General features: G+C 42.6%; 1 protein-coding gene across 2 annotated transcripts in view; it reads left to right on the top strand.

The window, feature by feature from the left end:
* Positions 1-19832, top strand: part of SLC2A13 (solute carrier family 2 member 13) — a 343282-nt gene that overhangs the window by 258004 nt on the left and 65446 nt on the right. For both annotated transcript variants that reach the window (XM_044992726.1, XM_044992736.1), the window contains exon 7: positions 17267-17392. In XM_044992726.1, the coding sequence (XP_044848661.1) occupies positions 17267-17392 (126 nt within the window). The remainder of the gene's footprint in view (positions 1-17266; positions 17393-19832) is intronic.

Below are 19832 nucleotides of genomic sequence, written 5' to 3' on the forward strand. Positions count from 1 at the left end.
AAATCCAGAAATTGGTTAAGTAGGAAAAGCCATTTCAGGTGTTGGCATTTAACCTTTTGCTAGCATGTTGCTGCTCGAAATCAAACCTGATACTGTAACTTAAAATCCTAGGGGGCAGAAAGGTCCATTTCAGAAGAACGTGTAGGGCATCCTTCCTATTAGTAATGAAAGTTGTGTGCAAAACTCCTTCCACGTCACACTGAAAACACAGAGCTTGATAGCGATCCATTTGAAACAGTTGTGACTAACCTGATCCAAAGGCCACTGAAGAACTTTTCCATTGACTTCAGTGGACTTTGGGGGTCAAGACCGGTATAAATGGGGGAACATCCAGTTATTTCCACTATTCACTAGAATATCTCTTGCACTTTCATTTTCATTCCCTAGGAGTTATTTTTAAAAATATGTTAATCACAAACAAGGGTTACAAAAGTAATACTCTAAAGGTAATTTGTGAAATCTCCATATGTGGGATCATTATGGTATACATGCTCTGGACATTTTAGTCACGAGAGGGTGACTTTACACACGTGAGCAGATCTGATATTTTGTCCAGCAGAGGGCAGTGGAATGCTCTTAGAATGCTGTGTGTGTGTGTAAGAAAGATCACAAATGTGTGTACATTGTATAGATACTATAAGCGTGTTCCTATCAAAGGCCTCTGTACAATAAATTCAGTGGTTGTAATTATGTATTTACTATTTATATTGCCGTAGCACCTAACCCTAGTAATGGACTAGGACTCTATTGTGCTAGGCACTGTACAGATGGCCCATGACTCAAAGTGCTTACACTCTAAGACAAGAGACAACTGATGGATTTAGACAGAAGGTGGAGAACAAGGAAACAGTGGGATAATATTGGTCAATATAATAGGCAGTAGTCGGAGCACACTAGCTGGCTAACCATTGTCAAGTTTGTTTTTGTAGACATCACAGCCAGGAAGGGTGGATAATGGGTTGAAGATAATGGGGAATGAAGATGGATAATGAGTTAGTTTTGCAGACTGTTATAGGGAGTTCCTCCCAATCCTTAGGGGCATCATGGGAGAAACCAGGAAGATGCTTTTTTGAAAATTTAATAAAGGGGCAATGGAGGCTGGCATCATGAGACAACTGGAGATAGGCGCAGACATCTTCATAGTGAATGAGAGATGGTACGTAGAGTGGTGATAGGCTGGGAAGAGCCTTGAAAGTGAAGTCAAGCTGTGTATGTTTGATGCAATAGAGAAGGGAGAGCCAATTCAGGGATGCAAAGAGAGGGGCAACAGGCGAGGACAATTATCTTTGCAGCAGCATTCTGGAAATGAGCAAGGCAAGATTGCATGTGTCAAGGTCAAGGGGAAAGGATGTTGCAGTAATTAAGATGCGAGGCAGTGAGAGTCAGGACAAGAGATGCAGCCCTCTGAGTGGATAGAAATGGCCATATCTTTGAGATGTGATGCAGAAAGAATCAGCAAGATTTATACATTGCTTGGATATGAGGACCTAGCAGGAGGTCCAAATCTAAGATAATGCTCAGGTTGTGGGGCTGAGTGACAGGCAAGATTGTAGTGATGTCCACAGTGATCAAGAAAGGAGGAAATGAGGAGGTCGTGGAGTGGGAAGATTAAGAGCTCTGTTTTAGCCATGTTGTGCTTGAGCTGACAGCTAGACATCCATGAGGAAATGTCAGAGAGCACACCGAGATCTTAGTTGGATAGAAGGAGACAGGTCTGGAGTAGAAAAAATAGGTTTGAGAGTCATCAGCACAGAGATGGTAGCTGAATTTGTTTTATGTATGAAATTATGAAGAGATAAGGTACACAGGGAAAAGAGAACCAATTATAATAACTGGTTATTTGTATTACAGTAGTGCCTAGAGCCCCTAATCCTGGATCAGAGGCCCATTGTGGTAGGTGCTGTACAAAGACAGCCCTTGCCCCAGTTGCTTACAGTATAACTTATAGTCTGTTCAGAGTTAATATATTATTTTTGAACTCCATGGTCTCTAACTTACTATAATAGCTTTTTCTTATTCCATGTGTTTCATATTGCAGATGGTAGCCTCCATCATTATTCTGTGACGTTCTGCGCTGTGAGGGAGATAGACTCCACAATCAGATTGATCTTTTCCATTTTTAACTTCTATAATTTCATGTGGAAATATTTGGAGACGCTTGGGGAGATTTATTAGGAATTTGGGGGATTGTAGGGAAGTCTAGTGGGTAGAGACCTGAGACAGGAGTTCCTGGATTGCCCAGAGTAAAATCAGGACATAAGTCTATGGGAGGTGGTGTGGTTTGGGGGAACTGAGACTTGTAGTGGATGTAAGAAGTAAACCAGGGCTGAAAGAATTTTTTTCAGAGCAGTGGCAGAATTTGCACTGGCATGTGAAGGAAACTGCAGCTTGCAGAAGGGGAGTGGGGGAGGAATGCTGGGATTCTGCTGAGGTGGAGAGGAAGCAGGAGAGAGGATGAGGTCTGAGAAGTGGATATGCATAAGTTTCTAGCAGGTGACCTGGAGCTGTGTATATCTTCCAGGTGAGCATCCTCACTTGCCATTGAAATCAATGAGAATTGTAGGTGCTCACTAACCTTCAGAAAGGGCTCAGCTCTTTACTGGACCAAGATCCTTGTAAAGTTTGAAGTGAATTAGACATGACTCCTTAGCTTATGCTCAGGGTTTAAATGATCGCCATATTTTGGGTCGGGAAGGAATTTTCCTCCAGGGCAGATTGGCAGAGGCCCTGGAGGTTTCTCACCTTCCTCTGCAGCGTGAGGCACGGGTCACTTGCTGGAGGATTCTCTGCATCTTGAGGTCTTTAAACCACAATTTGAGGATTTCAATAACTCAGGCATAGGTTCGGGGTTTGTTACAGGAGTGGGTGGGTGAGATTTTGTGGCCTGTGTTGTGCAGGAGGTCAGACTAGATGATCATAATGGTCCCTTCTGACCTTAAAGTCTATGAGGTAAAAGCTCTTAAGCTTCACAGCAGAACTTCTTAAGGTGTACAGGGGAGAGGTTGCCTTGTGCAGACATTTTAAAGTGTGTAGGACAGGGCTATTGGTGTCTAACCTAGCACTTACATAGTATGGAATATTGAATTTAGAATGACTTAATTAAAAAAGAATCCTAGGAAATTTCATTAGAAAACAAAGTTGAAAGTGTTAAGATTGCCCAGTTAATCACTCAGAAATAAAAAAATGACACAATTACGGTTGCACCTGGAGTCATAACTCTTCCCCTCCTGCACTGTTATGTTTGTTAAAATACATTATATTTTACACAATATTTTATATTAAATACATTATATAAATACATTATATTTTACACAATACACAATATTATCTTAATATTTTGAATAATTTTAGCTACACAAGTGTAACACCTTGAAGAACTGAGTGTTTTTCTGTGCATGCCAAACAGCTCTGTGATTCCTTGGCTTTTGACTGCTCAACAGAGCAACCTTAACATTCTCCCTGTGTTGCTTTTTAATGGAATTTAATCTAATTAAATTTAAATATTTAATTATTTAGTGTCAAGATTTAGGTTAATCTTTGGAAGCAACACAGGGATAATCAGAAATACTAAGTATGTACTAATTTCTTGCCTGAGGTAATTAAGGGAAGTAACTGTATTAATGGGGTTACGTGACAGGAGCACTGCCTGCTTCTACTTACAGAATGCTTTGCTCCTCTGGGTGGGTGACTGTGTACTCTGCCCATGTGGTAGGATAGTACAAAACCATATATTAACTAAAAGGGAACTATTAAGCCCAGAATAGATTTTCAGGCCCTGTCTTGATTTTCTTAAACAGACAACAAGAGAATATTAATATTGGTCTGTAATCGGTCTTTGGAAAGGATTGGTGAGGATAAAAGAATTCAGAAGACAAAGTTGAAAATTCAGCATAAACTGTAGAAAGAACTCAGAAATCTTAAAATAAATCAAAACTGAACAACCCCAAAACAGAGGATCAGAGCAAAAGAAACTGGACAATTCACTTGTCAAAAAGAGAAATTACATCCATAGAACAAGCTGTCTGAAAAAAGGCCTTTACTGCTAAGTCATGCCACAAAAAACAGACATTGTACAATTTGCATTTCAAATTAAGGTGCTTCTGAGGCACACAGAAAAGCCAAACTGACAAGGACTTTGCAAAAAGTTCATGCATGAGGTGTAATGTCTAACAAATACAAGTACAGAACTCCCTACAGTGGAAAAAAGTGAGGAAAGAAGCAATTGCAGAACTTAAAGTGAATAGTAACTGAATCCTACTCACCCTGGGAGAATAGGGAGATATAGTCACACTTTATCTCTTGTTGAACTAAATTGTTTATTTAATGGTAGAAAAATCCTGTCTATCTGAGTAACAGAAAAGCTGCATGCAACAGGCCCCAACAGGCTCTCTCACAAGTGATTTCCTATTGTGAAACAGCATTCTCCAAAACTAATTTCGTAATCAAATAAAGGTTGCTTCCAAATGATTTTCAGTTTTAAAGTTGTAGTATTTAAAAACTGAATGCTTGCCTTTTTCTGTTGCAAGTGTCCTAAGCGGTGAATGGCTTTTCAATTTTTAAAGATTTCTTTTTTATATCCCTTTCCCTTTTCTCCCTAGATTTCCTCTCCCTCCCATCATTCCATCCCATTCTTTGTCCTTCTCTTCTCTCTCTTTTCATCACTACCCTTTGCTTTTATTCCCTCCTTTTGTGTTTTAAAAGGCCCTCAACACATGTTGAGTGCTATAAAATAAGTCAGCCCAGTTTTCAAATCCGTTTGACTAATTCTTGTTCTGATGAGAACATAGTAGCATTGGTTAAAAAAAATTCCTGTTACAGCCACGGTCTTGAAATCCAGGTAATATAAGGGCCCCAGTTATACCTGTCCATGAACCATATCATCCCCACCACAGACACCTGGCTGAAAGGCAGTCCCCAGTGGATGTAGCCAGTCCCTGTGGCTCTCTCCTTGCAGCCACTTGGGTATGAGTCAGGACAAAGTGGAGTGGCAGGTGCATGCTGTGCTCCAGCTGGTGTATGGTCCCTTGGGGACGATTGCCTGATGGCACAAGTTAGGGGCTAGCACAGAAAATCAGGGAGCTGTAACTGATTGTTCTGATTTTCACCCCTCTCCTAGGCCACCCTGGATGGCTGTGTGGAAGAGGGGAGCCATCCTTTATAGGCAGAGCCAGTGAGGGACCTCTCCTGCTCTCCCAGGGGCTCCCACAGACTTCTGGTGATACAAGCATGTGGTTATTGGAGTAGCTGCTGCAGCACAGGGACAACAGCTCCACCTGATCCTGGCTTAGATGCAAGCTGTCTATGAGGTAGAGCTCCTCAGAGAAAGGCCATTCCGTTTCACAGAGGGTTTCAGTATTTCAGAATTTGGCACTTCCAGGCTCTTGCTCCTAGTCATCCCACCTGGCAAGCTGAAGTGAAGCCAGGAGCCTGCAAACCCTGACTAACCTGGAAACCTCAGCATTTGAGAGCTCTGTCTTCCAGGTTCCCATTTTGCCATCAGACCACCAGGCACTCTGATGAGGAACTGGAAGCCTTGGGACTCTGTTCTGTGGCAGCACACCTGGTGAGTTCTGTTGGAGCTGGGATCCTGAAAGCCCTTGGAGTCCCACTACATGGCAGCCTGGGAGCTTTGGAACTTGGGAGTTGGGGCTTCCAGACTCTTTGCTCCATCTTAGCCTACCAGGCAGGCTGCCGAGGGGCCATGCCGGCAAACTGGCAGGCAGCCAGGCAGCTTTCGAAACCTGCCTGGTTGGCACAGTCCTATTGCATCTTTGTTGAAAATGGAATCATCTCCATGAAATGTTTTGATTTCAACATATTGGCTTTCTCTGATGGAAAAAAAATGTTCCACTGGAGAATTTCTGACCAGCTGTATTTGGGAGCATCAGTGGAAGGCTGTTGCGGAGATGGCATCACTTTATCGCCTCTCCAGTGCTTTAGGTTAAAAGAGAGGGACCCGTTCAGGGAACATGTTTCAAATTGTAATCAAATACTAGTTTTCTCCTTAACACAGTTACCTTGAGGGCTACAGTGTAGTGCCTTGAAGGCCCCTGGTTGGACACCACTGTTCTGTGGGTGGGGTTTTGAATACGTGTCAATGGTTGTAGTGTGTATTTGCAATTCCTTGGGAGTTCAATCCATGCACACAGCTCTGGCATACATTTGAGTATTCTTTGGGGTTACTGGTGAAATTTAAGAATGCTGGGGGTCCATACTGGTATCTACTAAAGCAATAAAGGTTATGATGTGCACAGTACTTTTTTGTATGTTATGTGTAAGCCACATCACTGTGCCTAAATACATAATATGTGAGTAATATACTATATGACATAAGGTTGCAAGACCATTTCCATTTTAAGATCTCTTTAAGAACCCCTTCTATCTTAGTTACAATAACATATTTTGGCCTGCAAACTCTTAGGTATATTCCATGCCAAAGTGATTTTTATGGGGCATAAAATTTAAAGCAAATCATCTACACAAATTCAGGGTGTTAATGCTCTTAATTTTCCATTTCTCTTCCTCAGCCACTCCTTTCAGTCCATCTTTCCAATCCCTTTTTACTTTTTGTTAACTGGTATAGCTTAGTCTGCTGTACTGTGAAAAAGTTTTAATATACTAGAGATGGTGTTTAACAGGGGTCGGCAACCTTTCAGAAGTGGTGTGCCAAGTCTTCATTTATTCACTCTAATTTAAGGTTCCGGGTGCCAGTAATACATTTTAATGTTTTTAGAAGGTCTCTTTCTATAAGTCTATAATATATAACTAAACTATTGTTGTATGTAAAGTAAATAAGGTTTTAAAAATGTTTAAGAAGCTTCATTTAAAATTAAATTAAAATGCAGAGCCCCCCGGACCGGTGGCCAGGACGCGGGCAGTGTGAGTGCCACTAAAAATCAGCTCGCATGCCACAGGTTGTCTACCCCTGGTGTATACTTTCAAGAGAATAAACTACTCGACTTTACTCAGTCTTCAGATCAGTTTCCGATCTGATTCACTTAATATTCCATGGTTTCACCTTTCTGGCATGCAAATAGCCGTCCAATAATGTTACACTGCATATAAGCTTCTTTAATGTAGCTGTGCTTTGAAAAAGCTATAAATTATCTTCCTAGATGCAATCAGTGCAAAAATTCAGCTTCTCCAATAACACAGTGCAGGGAGGAATGCAAAATGTTCTGAAACAGCAAGTCACCTGCAGTACCTAAAACTTAATAGTAAATTATATCTGAAAAGGCTTTAAGTCTTTTATCCACTAGATTTCTAGTTCTCCTCTGGCACAGACTGATCTTCCCTCAAAGACTTATGGTCAAACCCTGACACGATGTGAATTCATGTAACTCATGGAATTCATGTAACTCATTTATTCATGAAACTCCTGGTCCAGGAATAAATGGCTATTCAATGGTAGTCATTTGACTTTCCATTGGAACACAGCTCAAGGCAACAAGCAGATGAAATAGAAAGAAATCATTAAGGTGGGGCTTCGGGCAAGCCGTGGAAAAGAACTCTGGTCTGTTTTTACAAATGTATTTAAGCTGTGCTAGATAACTGTAGCCTCTGCCTCTGAAACAAGTAGCTCTTACTCTATTTGCTCTCCACTGCAGTTCAGTTGAGTATGCTCACGAGAGCCTGAGTAACCGCTAAACTGGGAATCACATTAGAAGAGTCTGGAGTCAGTAACTGAAGCTTGCTATAATTTTCTTGTTTTGTTCTTTCTGTTTTATTTTAAACGCTTTTTAGTTTCACATACCACAGCTTGATGATCAGTGGGACCAGGACAGATTGGTAGTTTACCTAATATTCAGTACATGGAAAGACTCATTGCAAAGCACAGAAGTCCAAGAAGGAAGAACTATCTGTTCACCGAATTAGAAAATAGTGTGCCATAACTCCCTTGTCGCTTTGACACTCCCTCATTCATGGAATAAGAGAGTCAGATGCTTTATCTGCAAATTGAGCATTCTTTCGCTGCATAATGTAGCGATAGGACGAATGTAATCTTTGTGTGAATTGTTCTTAGAGGACCAACAGAGAAATCACATACATGACTCTTTGTAAAGTTTTATGAACTATGGCAAACAGGACTGTGCCAGGATACACTTGAATCTTTGTGGCTATATCACCTTATTTTGTGATCACACCAACTCTTACAAGCTAAGCAGCCAGAAAAATTCAACAGGAGATCTCAAAGGAACACTTGGGTGCTGCAAGAAGTATCATTAATAATGTGGGAGATAGTGCTCTTTTTTCTGAGTTAGTACTGAACCAGGTCTCATGCTGTGGCTCTTAATCTCTCTCCTTTGATTATTTGTCCTTGCACACCACAAAGATGTACAGATGGCCTGCAACATAGAAAGTGGAAAGGAGGAGGATAGGGTATCAGCAGCAGAAAACTACTGGCTGTAGCATAAATACATTTTTGAAATCTCATGGCAAATATTTGTAATAAAAATATCTGAGTTTTCTCTGCGTAGATACACAGTTGCTGTGGGGTCTGAGCTCCCTGTTGGTCTACTACACCAATACGCTCAGATTTCGTGCATCTGTGATGGTCAATTCTGCGTTCAGAGTGGACAAATGTGATATCTTCTCTGCTTGAGCTTCTGCCACACTGAATCCTTGAGGGGCTGGACGTGCTTGGGGAGCTTCTGGCTGCAACTTGCATTTTGGACCCACATCCATTATGGCTGATGAGAGCTTGTGGGAAGGAAGCATTGGTTCATTGTGGGTGGAAATGATGGTCAGTGCCCCCCTTGAGAGGGCAAGGTCCCATCACCTCTTATATAAGTTCTTATTACCTACTTACTAAAGAAACCAGCCCCGTATTTTCAGTCTTGCCTATTATTGCCCTGTTCCTACCCTGTTATTTTAGGATGCTAGAAGGCAAGGGGCAGGTAAGGTAGAATATTGTTTGTTTTCTTTCGATTGAGAAGAAATGAAAAGTACCCACAGCAAAACCACTTTGGCAATACAAGTAAATCCTAATTATCGGACTGGCTTGGGGATTTTATATAATCAAGATTCAGATATGAGTTTATCTGTACTTGAAGTACATGGAGTTCCTTGACTCCTTTCAGTCTAGCTTTAGGCCTGGGGTATGGCAGAGTCTGCAGTGATCCAATTGATGATTGCTCTCATCACAAACAGGCCATGATCAAGAGTCCATGCTGATTTCTTCAGCTCTATCAGTTGCCTTTGATACTGTGCATGACATTTTTGGTTACATGATGGTTACGACCGAGACATAGGCTGTCTGGTCTAGTGGCCAAAGCAGGAGTCAGGCTGGGTCAGATATCAGGAGATCAGAGTCTAAGATAGGCCAGAGGGCATACCAAGAATCAAGTGTCAGGAGGCAGGCAGGATCAGGTTACCAGGAGATCAGAAGCAGGAGAACCACAAATCAATAACCAGAGTCAAACCTGGGGAGCAAGAGTGGGAGCAGAAGCAGTAGCAGAAAGCACTAGGCTCACAGTCCAGAGCAAGGTGGGTCCCAGTTGCATGGACAACTTCCTGTTCTTGTGCTGGATTTATATAGATGCTGTGGACCAGTCAGGACCCCCAGCATTCTGCCAGTCAGGTACCAGGACTGGAGTCTTCTGTCGAGGTTCAGCTTTGCCCTAGCAACCGTTAGCAAGTTGCCATGTGGCAGGTTGGAGCTTACTAGGCTCCAGATTTGAGACCCATGGTCCCTGACAACGATGGCCATTGGCATTTGCAGGGTAAGGTTTGTGGAGTTGTGGGCAGTGGACCCAGGGGCTAGCCTAGGGCAATTCCTCATCTGCCCCAAGGCTTTCTTGTGGGCCCTACTACAAGGTTCTGTTCTGTCACCCTCCTGTGCATTGTTTTTGTGAGAACGCTAAAGGAGATAATGAGGTATTATATGGTGTGGTGCCATCAGTATGGGGGTGACATTGAGTTTTATTTACATCTCTTTATTATCCTTTCAGGACAGGGCATTTTTTTGTCTTTTGACTGTTGCTTGGATCTGAGACATGAACAGGAAATATGACAGAAGTATTGTTAGTAGTTTACTGAAAATGTCTTGACTATAATCCATCTGGACGATTGATAAATAAGGTAACTGCCGCTTAATCACGGGCAGGGGCGGCTCTAGGAATTTGGCCGCCCCAAGCAGTGCGGCATGCCGCAGGGGGCGAGCTACCGGTCCCGCGGCTCCGGGGGACCTCTTGCAGACACGCCTGCGGAGGGTGCACTGGGAGGGCGCCAGGCGGCTCCGGCGGACCTTCCGCAGTCATGCCTGCGGGAGGTCCACCCGAGCCGCAGGACCAGGGAACCCTCCGCAGTCATGCCTGCGGGAGGTCTGCTGGTCCCACGGCTCCGGTGGACCTCCCGCAGGCATGACTGCAGAAGGTCCGCCGGAGCCGCCTGCCGGCAAAATGCCGCCCCAAGCACGCGCTTGGCACGCTGGGGTCTGGAGCTGGCCCTGATCACGGGGATTTGGCCCTCTTCTGTTACCAAGGTCTGTGGGGCTTGTTTGTTTCCTGCCTGTTTCCAAGCTTGTACAGAAGCGCTGAAATATTTCAAGATATATTAGACTTTAAAGCCATGACTATTACTGTTATTCTTTAATTGTTATTTTATTATCATGGAACTCAGGTAGCCACATTATACATGTGACTTTGCCACACACACAATTGATTTATACAGATTATCCCCAAAAAGCGACAAGGTATATTTTAGAGTTCCGTATTTCCAATTTTACTGGGAATATTTTTTATTTCCCTCTCCCTGTAAAGTCCAGTGCCTTAGTTATTATCAATCCAACTGTACAGAGCTTTTCTATATCTGGACATGTCACAAGTTGTAAAGTCTGATCTCAGGCATTTTCAGAGCTAGAAGTCAATGTAGGATCCCTTTGGGAAGCTGGGAATTTCTCCTCCCAGTGGTATAAAGCACCCATTTCCATCTGTGCAGGCTGCAAGATATTGAACTTTGAAGTCATTACATTTTTAGGTATAAAAATACCGGTACAGGACTGAGAAGTTACAAAGGTGGATGAACTATATTATCCTCATTTTTTCAAGTGGGGAAACTGAGGCATAAAGTTAAGTGACTTAGCTCACGCAGCGAGACAGTGGCAGAGTTAGGAGTAGAATCCAAATGTCCTGACTTCCTGTCTAGTGTTACATACATTTGACCACATTTCCACCCAGAGCCAGACCTAATAAAATAATAGAAAAATTCTAGAGACGTTATGGAGCCCCTGGAGTTCTGTTTTCCCTAATTCGGGCTCGTAAGTGGTTTATTCAAATGAATTGATGGGGCCTGAATGGTGGTTCCTCACCATTTTATCTGTCTCTTCTGTCAGCTGAAGTCTCTCGTAGGCCTTGAAATCTGTTTGACTGCTTTAAAGTAGCTTTTATTTGGTTCACTCACAGTTCTCCTCTGAGATCTCTTCTACCCCTTCTTTTTCTCACTACCTAAAGAGAGTACTTACACAGGTAACTTTACAAGTTTTATCATATGCCAGGTAGTCCTAATGACCTTATACCCAGAGAGAGAAGATTGAATGGCTTGTACTATCATAGGCCTGAGATCCTCCATTAACTTATTCAGTTGTCCTTTTCTGTATTTGTTTATGCACTGCAATTGATGGTTTATACACAGTTTTAAAAGAGATGTTTTAAATGAAATAATTACAATGCACTTCTCTCCTCCTGCGTGTTTGAATTTTGTAATAACTTGTTTGTTAGAGTAGCAAGGCAGAGTGGCCTCCCTCTGAGCTGGAGAGTGAGGGACCACTACACTCTCCATGGTGAGTGGAGCTAAATCTGCCCCGCCTCCCTCACCAGAAATCCAAGGCGGGACGGGAAGTATAAAAGGAGAGCCCTGGAACTCAGTAGGTGCTGGGCCATGGGAGAGAGTAGACATCTCTTCCTGGTAGCAGAGTCCTGTGCAGGATCCCAGACCAGTCCCTGAGTGGACCAGGGCTTTGCTGCCGGAGGAGACAGAAGACCCCAACAAAGAACTGTACTTGCCCCTGCCTGACTGCGAGGCAACCAGGGCCGGCTCCAGGCACCAGCTAAGGAAGCAGGTGCTTGGGGCAGCCAATACAAAGGGGCAGCACTCCATCCACTCCCGTTCTTGGGCGGGAATTCGGCGGCAGGTCCCTCTTCCTGTTTGAGCTGCCACCGAAGAGGAAGAGAGGGAGTGAAGGACCCGCCGCCAAACTGCCGCTGAAGAATGGAGTGTTGCAACTGAGCTGCTGCAGAAGTGCTGCTAATTGGCTTCTCCCCCCCGCTGCTTGGGGCAGCAGAAGTCCCCACTCAGCAGAGCCTCAGTGACTAAGTGAGGTAGCCAAACCTTGAGTCAGCTGTGCTGCCAGGAAGTGAGGCAGCCTGGTTCAGGGGCTTTCCCCATTGACCCAGTGGCAGGACTGCCCACCACTGATAGGGCCCCACCCAGAGGGTCAGAGCCCCCTTATAGACTGCCATTACAGACTGTTAATTACTGTCTGTCCGAGCCAGAGGACCCTGGGCTAAAGACTGTGCTCTGTCCCGCCCAGAGTACTGGAGCTTCCCCCTATAGACCATTGTTTACCCTCTGCCTGTAGCGAGGCAGAGTGGCTTCCCTCTGCCCTTGAGAGCAAGGGACCACTACACTTGGTGGAGAATGCAGGCATCGTCCCAACCCTGAAACAGGGGGACAAGCCCAGTGCAGCAGCAAATTGAATTCCCCCCTCTGCTGGACGACAAAACGGTGAACCTTCCCAACCAGAAAGAATGGAGGTCAAGAAACTCATCAGGTAGCTTGCTGAGAGCCAACAGCAGCAACATGTGGCACAGCTTCACTTTTGAAGCCAGGGTACTGGCCTAGATGATACAGTCTATAGCTGTGTCTCTATGGTATTAAGTTTGAGGGTTTTCTCACACTTAAAAAGAAATCATATGGCATGTGTTATCACAATGTTAAAATCCGAAATATAGCCTTCCATTGTCATCACAGCATCATTTTCACTCGTAGGTCATGCAATTTTTTATACACCCATTATATGCCATATGTGAAATCTCCGTGCACACACATACACCCCTTTATCCTGGTTTATTTGAGGTCTTCTGTTCCTGTCAACTGTTTTTGTTGTTGACTGCTGCCTCAAACAGTGGTTTACAAAATTTAATTAAGACTCTCTAATATAATATTGGAATTGTTTCCTTTTGCAATTGATAATTGCAGGGCTACATTTTTCTCATGAAATCTTGTAAGAGAAATATTCTTATGATGAAATTACCTTTCAAATTGACTTCTCCCTGAAAGTTTTTTCTATTTCTGTTGTACAAATTATTAGATTTGTGTGTCTTTATATATCAGGATGAGTGAAGGAAAGTTGATTTATCCCTCTACTACTTCTTTTCTTTGAAAACTGTCATCTTTTCTGCAGTTTATATCATTCTGTAAAAAAATATTTGATTTAATAGATTAATCCCAGGCGAAATATTTTGTTAAGCTAGCTAAGGTTGTAAATAACTATGTGTTATATAAAGGGAAAATGTCCTTTCAAATATTAATTTTCTCAAAAACACAACAGTCTGGAAATTCTAGGGTAACATTTACATTTTAAAGAAATCCCAAACTTAATGAAGTAGAGATGTGCACAGTTAAGCTTACTGAAACAACCTTAACTCTGCCCCCAGCTCCTGTCCACCTAATACTCTGCATACTCATCTTATCTGAATGCAGTTTAGAAACATTTTTATGGCAATTTTGAAGGACGTTGAGAAGTAAGGTTTTAACCCTGCAGCTATGGACCTCTTAAATACCCCAAATCTGCCTGTTGGTTTAATTCACCTATGAAACTGAGGGATTTTGGAGTACACAATTTGAGTGTACAGTTAGTCTATCTGCACTAGAAAGGTAGTACAGTTAGATCACTTGTCAGTTTTTCTGAGTCATTGTGATGATGAAAATGCACATCATGACTAGGATCGTTTCCTCTAGTTTTTTTTTGTGATACAGGAGCAGAGCTAATCAGTCTCCTTAATTTTATATATTGACACTTTCTAATGTTGTATTTTTTTAAAGTTTAATTTTAATCTGGAATTTCCAAACTTTTTACTGTTGTATTTTAGGATAAATACAACATTGTCTAATTTTTCCCTCCTAAAGTAATTGATAAATATTTACAGCCTAACAGTTTAATCAAGTTTTTGCATTGAAATTACCTTCATTTAAAAAAAATGTTAAGAATTGCTCAGTGACAGGAGTCTCCGTAGAGCTTGAGAGAACATATAAATTGCAGGTCACCACCTCTGATTCTCCAATGCATCTCTACTCCTCGTGCCATGAATTATGTACCACCATCACAAGAAGCCTCAACAAGATCTTAAACTGTGCTCTGCAGGTCAGCAGACTCAGGTTCTGAAACATCAAAGAGAGAAGACATTCTAGAGTACATTCCTGCAGCCTTTGTCATTCATGTGAGTAGGGACTGCAGACGTGGCACTGTCGCAACATAGCTACATCCCATCACGGGGTGTCTGGTTGCATCGGACAAAATAGGGGTTATGGCTCAAGTGGCTAGACTAGGTACTGCTGTCCTAGTCTACAAAGCAAGGCAACACAACCTAGTGGCCAGAGTCCTTGGGGCTGCCTTTGCTCTCGGGGCAGCGCGGCCTAGTGGCTAGAGTCCTCAGGGTGGCTCTTGCTCTCAGGAGCAGTGTGGCCCAGTGGCCAGAGTCCTTGAGCAGTTCCCACACACTGCGGTAGGTGTGGGGTATGGTAGGGGGACCCGGGCCCATCCTTCTCCACCGGATCCCAACCCAGCGCCCCGTGAAACCAGTAGTCCACGGTTCAGCTCTGTTTTCTATTTTAACAGTCATGTTCCTTGGGTCGCTTCCTACCCAGGGTTTCTGCTCTGTCAGTTCTCATGGGGTGTTGGCCTTCCAGCTCACTCTTGTCCTCCAGGGTTATCAGGGGTTCCACCATCAATCTCATTAGCTCGGCCTCTGCAGTCTGTAGCTCCAGCAATTCCCTGGCAGGAGCTGGCAGCATGTGTCCACTCTCCTCCTCATCCAGCCCAAACTGAGTTGGGCCACTCCCTTTTATATTCTGTCTCTAGGTTGAGCATGCCCAGCAGGGGTGAGGGGGTGTGGCCTCTTCAGCCCATAGTGTGTGGTTAACTCCAGCTGGGTCAGTACAGGGTCACAGGCCCCTAAGAAGGTAAACGTAACAGTAACTTTTATGTAGTTTTACAGTTTGCTCCTTTAAATCCATATAAAAAACTCGAAATGCTCCAGAATACTTTACCTGGACTAACGTGATGTTAGGATGGAAGCTTTTTCAAATTCTTGCAACTGAAACATAGCAACAAAGCAGCAGTAGTAAATATTTATATTATGATGGTGTCCAAAGGCCCTGTTTGAGATTGGGGCCCCATTTTGCTGGATGCTCTAAAACACGGGAAAGAGACAATCCCAGCCCTAAATGACTTACAAAACATAAGTGAATTTCTATCCTGAAAGCATGTCTCATAAGAAAAAGTATGTTCCTTTTTGGTAGACTTGATTCAAACAGCACAGCTATATTTTATTTATTTTGTTCATGCTTTTTTTTAAAGAAAAAATATTATTACTATTATTTACTGCTGGTATTTATTTTAGAAAGTTTATTTAATTGTTCAGCTTATTTTTCCTTTTCACTGTTGCTTTCAATACCATACATGATATATTCATCTTATTCTATGCAAGTAAACTTTAAAGATCAAATCATGAATATGAAAGGGACCACAACACTTGAAGCAGTCAGATTTTGGTATTATTAATTCCAAAGCTGCAGTAGATACATTACCAAGTTCCCAAAGGCAGGATAAAATTTGAGTTTTCAACTTCCAGAAGCCACATCAGAATAAAAAATATATTAATTTAAAAATAATACATTTTTAGAAATGAAAAAAAAATCAGCATGCTGCTTTGATTCTACATCTATGCCACTGCTCTTCTCTTTCTGCTAAGAGAGATAGTGGAGGGGGTGGGGAAAGGACAGGCTACACTATCTCTTTGGTACTTATTCCGATAATAGGGAATATGTATCTGTGTACCTCACAATATTTAATGTGTTATAGCCTCACAACACCCCAGGGAGGTAGGGAAGTGCTGTCATCCCCATTTTACACATGGGAACTGAGGTACAAAGAGACTAAGTGACTTGCTCAAGTCCACCACAAAAAGTCTTTGGCAGAGCAAGGAATTGACCCTGATCCTCTAAGGCAGGGGTTCTCAACCTTTTTCTTTTTGAGGCCCCCGCAACATGCTATAAAAACTCCATGGCCACCTGTGCCACAATAACTGGTTTTCTGAATATAAAAGCCAGGGCTGGCGTTAGGGGGTAGCAAGCAGGGCAATTGCCTGGGGTCCCATGCCACAGGGTCCCACACAAAGCTACATTGCTCAGTCTTCGGCTTCAGCTCCGGGTGGTAGGGCTCATAGCTCTGGACTTCAGCCCCATGCGGTGGGGCTATGGCTTACTGCCCTGGGCTGCAACGAATCTAATGCTGTCCTTGTTTGCTGCCCCCCACCCCGAAACCTGCTTTCTGCTCTGGGGCCCTGGTTGAGTACCACTGTTCTAAGGCCCAAACTACCAACCTTATCACTGGACCATCCTTCTTCTTCCCTGCCTTTTATGTTGTAGAAGAGAAGCTATGAAACAAATAGCTATACAGCTACTATTTTCTTTCTGCAAGATTATTTTCTCATACAGTAGTTTTAAAGGATTCAGCATATGTGGGCATTGTAACTATAATTGTCACATTATACTGTGTGTTAGCCATTCATTTTAACCATTTGGTATGTAAGATTAATGTACAAATATGTCACAGTTCGTTATTCATGTAGATTTTAATTAAATTTAGCTTCTGGTTAAATTCCTCTTAAAATCATTTGATTCATTTACTCACCTTTGTATAAAGATTAGGTGAGATTTGCTTTTTCTATGTCGGGGGTCTTCACCGTTCTCATACACTTACAGGTACTTTCTCTGTTTCTCGACCAAAAATGTTCCACATGTATTTTCCTAGAACCCCAGTATTTGATCAGCTGCAATTTAGTATGCATTATTTTACTATTCACAATAGCACTGATAGGGGACACAGAACCGCCCGTTCACTAGCATGTGGCAGAAGAAGAAAAGACTAACAACTTCATGCTTTTAAATCGGCGTGTTCAGTACGAACTCTTAGGTAAGTGTTTCACTTCACATGTATAGGTAAAGAAAATATTGTTTAGCGTGTCTGTTTGTTTCTCTCTTTCAGTTATTGTAATGGATGCATGCTAGATCCAGATTGTGGTCTCTGCTACAAACTGAACAAGTCAAATGTTGTTGAGTCCTCATGTGTTCCGGTTAAGAAAGAATCTACAATGGCAGCAGCATGGGGCAGGTATGTCACTTTGAGAGTTTATGTTCCTTAATTCATAACTTGCCTCAATCAAAACTTAATTTCAGACTGCTGTGAGCATTTATGCTTTAATTGAAAATGGTATTCTTAAACATCTTTCCAGAAAATTGATCTTTTGACTGGTATTTTTGACATTATTATTTCATTACAGTGTATAATATGCATTTCCAGTGTGGAAAAGGTCCCATGTAGACTTCATTTTTCAAGGAAAATAAAAGCTGTCTAGGAGTGAAGTACTTGTGATGATTGCCTTAAAGGTCACATCAGATTTTTCGGAACACTAATTGCAAAGAACGATGAAAAATTAGTACTTGTACTATGACTGAATGATAGCTTTGAAATACATTAATTATGCAGACTTCTGTGCCGCTCATATGAAGTGACTAAAAAGGCAAGATATAGTGGGTATGTTTGTGTATTGACACAGCTGTACACACATATGTTTAAGTGCTGCAACACAAAGTGGCAAACCTCTAGGACCAACTCTAAGGGCACTTTCATTTCCCTGCTGTTTTGGATTTTTTCTTCTGAGACAGTTTCCCCTCCCCCCATGCCCTCCAGTTGCATTTGAAGCTGTGAAGTTTCATTTTCTTTTAAAATAGTTTCTTTAAACCTTACCTTTGTTCAAACATTTGCCACAAAAATTAAGGCAAAGCTGATAGGCCCTGTCACTCAGCTGAACAAGTCTAAAATGTCAGCTGCATGGTGTGTGCAAGAATTTGTGGGTTCCCACATTTTTAAAGTGGCAACACTGTATATATACCTTGTGCTTGTGCGTGAATATATATGTATACACACAGAGAGGTTCCCACTAAAACATCAGCAGTTACCATGCCCTTGCGCATGAGGTAGCAAAGCATTTCCCTACCCTTAGAAAGATTCTGTATAGTTTTAACTTTTATAAGGCAATCACTTTATGACCCAGAACCTGTGATAGTGTAGTGTAAAGTTTTTATCAACATGACGTTGGGATGGTGTGAAGCCACAAGGGAATTATATAGGTCATCCATGACTGCTGATAAAACCTTTCTACCTCATCTCACTACCATGTATTTTGCTTATGCCACATGTTCCATAAAAGTGTTTTAGAAAAGTTTTAAAAGTTTTTATTGGAGCTATTTTTTGTCTTTCTCCAACTTCAAAATCAGGTGCCTTAGCTATGATGAGTCACAACTGCCCAAGGCACAGAGGAAATGAAAATATCAAACTAACTACGTAAATAATAAGTGTAAAGTGTCTCTAAAAAGGACCTCATCTTTCTTCTCTATACATTAAAATTTTATGTCCAATCTCTTGGGCCGTTCCAGGCATAGAGGCGAGTGATATGATTCCATTAGATCAAGGGATATTATATTTATTCACTTATGAAAAAGCATCACTGCTACTTTGCTGCATCACCATATTGTGGCTTGATTTTAAAAGTGGTTGGATAATTTTGAGACCAATAAAATATGTATTAAAAAAAAATCTAAAATAAAGGCTATAAAATCTCATGTGTAAGGGACCAGGTTGTAGGCAGTCTCGGCTGGTGTTCACCAGTCAAGGATGGCCACAAGGCGGTAGCTAGCAAGCAGGGATTGAAATAATCACTAGAACTGGGACTGATAAACAAGAGTCAGGGTCAGAGTCAGCCTGGGGTTGGAAACCAGAGATCAGAAAGCGAGGTGTAGTCTGGATTCACAGCAGTCCAGAAGCCTGTGTGGTTGTTCAAGACAACTTTCTGAAACAATCTCCAGGGTTAAATAAGCTCATAGACCAAACAGAGGGGCACAGGGTGTTGTCAGTATGGATCATTAGGTGGTATGTCCTGTGGTGCCTAATCGCCAGAGTGTTCTTTGGATGGGGCTCTCTACAGCCTCCCAGTTGTGATGTGGGACTGTCAACTATCCCAGGCTCAACAGACCCAGGTTCTAGTCCTACAGAGCCTCACATCATGCTTTTGAGCATTGTGATAAACTCAGGACAGACAGCTACAAGGGAGGGGTAGAAACCAGTCTCAGTGGGTTAAAAGGTCCTCCTCCCTATCAACTGGGGGGTAACTACGGATCAATCAGGTTCAGCTGAGAAGGGGTTGCCAAGGTATCAGTTAGAATCAGCTGAGAGGGAGCTACCTGAAGTTAATTAGGATCAGCTTATTCCAGCTAAGGGCTGCCTGAGACCTTTTTAAACCCTCCCCTAGGAGGAAGGAGGGGGGAGAGAAGAGAGAGAAGGAGCAGCAAGACAGCGAGCCTCACCAGGAGGAGAGGCAGTATTCTCTCCCACAAGGGAGACATATACTCCAAAAAGGACTGGTGGAGGAAAGGAACAGACTTCCCCTGTGTCCCAAGGGGGACCAGATTACCCAAGCCTGTCTCACCAGGGCTAAAAGCAGCGGAGGCTGGGGAAACCAAGAAGGTGCCTTGCCACAGCATATAGTGACTAT

Source organism: Mauremys mutica, chromosome 1, assembly GCF_020497125.1.
Source record: "Mauremys mutica isolate MM-2020 ecotype Southern chromosome 1, ASM2049712v1, whole genome shotgun sequence".
NCBI lineage: Eukaryota > Metazoa > Chordata > Testudines > Geoemydidae > Mauremys > Mauremys mutica.